Genomic DNA, 3,490 nt, shown 5'->3' with positions numbered 1-3,490 from the left:
TTAAGCAGCTGCCCCATGATGGATATACTGTTATGGCTTCAAGATCCCATGATAATTATATACAATTACACAATTATATCACCAGAATTATTGCTGGTTAGAAAGTAACCTAAGCCTGTGGGAATTATATTGTTTTACACATTAAAGGCAATTATTTATCATGAAAACCACAAGGACAAAAGAACAATAAAGTGGGCTGGTAGTTTTCAGATAATGACAATTTCATGTCCGCCCTTGGAGTGCCCGGTCTGACAGAGGGCTACTGTACAACTGGAGGTCTTGTCACAAAGTGACGGTGTAATTCACTCACAGTGTTTATGTACGATCAGTGATTGGATGGAGATGCTTCCTCAACCAAAATCCAGCCAATCATATATAGACCTACTGGTCACATCAGGTTAGTGTTTGTATCGCCTAATGTGGTGCAACCTACAAACACAGAACTGCACTGTACCTCTAAACTGATGGGGAAATTGTGAAAATAATATATATTGTATACTAAGAAATACAGGGCCGTGCTGTGTCCTCCTATGTGACGACAGTATCATTACACCAGGGGCTGATAAACTTTTGATCTCAGATAACAACTATACAAGCATCCTGCTGCATGGGGTGAGTCACTCCAGGAAATAAAGGCTTTTATTTAAAGCCATCCTTAGCTCCTAAAGTAGAAAAGTGTCTCATACCAGGGGAGGGCTGGCAAATTTTTGCCCGGGAGGGGGAAGGGGGAACAAGACTCAACACAACAGCCTATTAGAAACATTTTAGGTAAAAAAAATTCAGGTGGCTCAGTGACCCAGCCCAAGGTAGCCCACTATGGGAAAGGCCAGGGGGGAAGATGCCCCCTGCCCCTGAATGAATCCCACAACTCAGCCCCATCTCTGTGCTACACCCATGCCTGACCCTCACTTTGCCCAATGATGACATCCCCATGCAGCCTCCCCCATTTTTTCCCAGGCTAAAACAAAGGAAGAAATCAGTTTGTGTCACCCTGTCAGCTGCTGGAGGGAACATGCACCCCTTGCTCATCGCCACCAATCAGAACCCAGCTTCCCGGAGGATAACGTCACCGCCGCCTCTGCTATTGGCTGGCTATATTTAGACGCATCATGAGCCTTTAAATAGCCAGAGCGCAGCGGGGATAGTAGTTAAAGCGCCCGGAGAGAAGTTGGTACAAGTTGCTGTGCGCACTGAGCCACGTAATGCAGCAGCTGTGGATCAGAGACATTGTTATAGTTGCTGATCACCCAGAAAAGAGTCGGTGCACTACGGGAGCAGCCTGATCGCCCTGTGCGTCCAAGAAAAGTCGGTGCAGGCTGATCCACCAGTGTAGCCAGAAAGGAAAGGTCTGTGCGCTCACAGATCAGCAGCGCACCCATCTCCCCCAAGGCACTCCACAGGGTGACAAGCCTACATTAAAACCATAGGCAACCTGAGAAAGCACCGGCAGCTCCAGCAAAGTGGCGATGTCGACGATCCGCAAGAAGCTGGTGGTGGTCGGGGACGGGGCGTGCGGCAAGACCTGTCTGCTCATCGTCTTCAGAGTGAACGTGTTCCCCGAGGTCTACGTGCCCATCGTCTGCGATGGCTACGTGGCGGACATCGAGGTGGACGGCAAGCAGGTGGAGCTGGAGCTGTGGTACACGATGGGCCAGGAGGACTTTGACCGGCTGCGGCCCCTCTCCTACCCGGGCACGGACGTCATCCTCATGTGCTTCTCGGTGGACAACCCGGACTCGCTGGAGAACATCCCCAAGAAGTGGGAGCCCGAGGTCAAGCGCTTCTGCCCCAATGTGCCCATCATCCTGGTGGCCAACAAGAAGGACCTGCGGAACGACGAGCACATCCACGAGGAGCTGGCCCACATGAAGCAGGAGCCGGTGCGCACCGAGGACGGCCGGGCCATGGCTGTGCGCATCTCCGCCTATGAGTACTTGGAGTGCTCGGCTAAAACCAAGGACGGTGTGCGGGAGGTGTTTGAAACGGCCACTAGGGCGGCGCTGCAGAAGAGGCATGGGCCCAGAGGGGAGTGTATGAGCTGCTGCAATCTGCTCTGATTCCCCTATGGTGGACTTGGGACTCACTATAATGCTAACTAGCCCGGACCTGCATCCTCTCAAGGAGGGGTGGTCTTGGTAACCAGGAGGTGATTCCAATCTTGGGATAAGGGCCTCTAATGTACTCCACTTTGAGGCTTGTCAACCGCTGTTTACACCTAGGCCATGCTGCACCCTTGCCAAGCAGTGCCACACAGTATTTCCATGTAACTATAATAGACTGGCTATTATGTGCTTTTGAGAGGGGCACTGCATGTGACCAGTCTGCCCTCTCCCACCAATGGGCATGTAGAACACTACCTGCATTCTCCATTTGGGGCAGCATGGTGGGTTAGTGCACTGGATTCCAAACTTTTCCAGTTCAAAGCACACTTAGGGACTCCAAAAATTTTTCAAGGCACCCCTAAGTCAAAATAATTACTAAGTAGTCAGCTCGCCTTGCTTACCACTGGCCCTGGCCGAGGCAACCCTGTGAGATCTCCAAGGCACCCAAGGGAGCCTAGGCGCACAGTTTGGGAACCACTGGGTTAGTGGTTAACACTTCTTCCTCACAGCACTGGGGTCATGTATTCGATTTTCGCTCTGGCTTCCTCCCACACTCCACAAACATACTAGTAGGTTAATTGGCTGCTATCAAGTTGACCCTAGTCTGTGTATGTTAGGGAATTTAGACCGTAAGTTCCAATGGGGCAGGGACTGATGTCAGTGAGTTCTCTAGGCCTATTACCCCCAACATTCACGTGATTAAATTAATAGTATTCACACTTACTAACAACACCTATATCCTTCCCAAATTAGTATTGGCATTCAATAAGGACCCCCCCACACCCACGTATAGCCCAATATTACATTAATGGAATTTACATTGAATAAGTGCACATATTTCTCCCCCAAACAGCCCCAGCCTTAATTTAATAGCATTTACGTTTGATAATTAAGCATATTTCCCCCATACTACCCTGGAATTAAATAATTAATGTTCACATTTAATAAATAGCCCTCTTTCTCCCCAAACTCAAACCCCACATTCAATTTATAGCCCAAAACCACCGCAGCGTGAAATAAAAAGTCCCCTCACTCCACATTAAATGTGTAGGTATTACCAGACCCCACTATAAGTTAAATATCCACCATCATCAAATAAATTGTCCCTACTAATTAATGTATCCTACCCACTATGATTAGCACCTACCCTCATCATTGAATAAATAGCCCAGGCTTCACCCGCATTACAGTAAGAGCCTCTCCCTCTACGCTCTCATTCTTACCTTCTTCCACCAGTCCAGCGCATTGTTGTAGAGGCAAGAGTGTGCCTTTCTTCAGGGTGCACAGGTCATGTGGTGTGGATCACATGTGAGATAGGATATCAGCGAAACAGGGGCGGGCACATACCATGGATCTGTTCCGTTTCTCTGCTTGCAGTGTAGTTGTTG

At 49.0% G+C, this 3,490-nt stretch overlaps 1 protein-coding gene across 1 annotated transcript; it reads left to right on the top strand.

Annotated features, from left to right (window-relative positions):
- Positions 1-1,328: 1,328 nt before the first annotated feature.
- LOC142142625 (rho-related GTP-binding protein RhoB-like) lies at positions 1,329-2,782 on the top strand. Its single transcript, XM_075200494.1, has one exon. The coding sequence runs from the start codon at positions 1,467-1,469 to the stop codon at positions 2,055-2,057; it is 591 nt and encodes a 196-aa protein (XP_075056595.1). The 5' UTR covers positions 1,329-1,466; the 3' UTR covers positions 2,058-2,782.
- Positions 2,783-3,490: the final 708 nt, after the last annotated feature.

Source organism: Mixophyes fleayi, chromosome 3 (assembly GCF_038048845.1).
Source record: "Mixophyes fleayi isolate aMixFle1 chromosome 3, aMixFle1.hap1, whole genome shotgun sequence".
Lineage (NCBI taxonomy): Eukaryota > Metazoa > Chordata > Amphibia > Anura > Limnodynastidae > Mixophyes > Mixophyes fleayi.
The sequence above is the reverse complement of the archived record's forward strand: the minus strand, read 5'-3'. Positions and strand labels throughout refer to the sequence as shown.

Coding starts and splice junctions, on each gene's coding strand:
- LOC142142625 (XM_075200494.1), top strand. CDS start 1,467: ATGTCGACGATCCGCAAGAAGCTGGTGGTGGTCGGGGACGGGGCGTGC.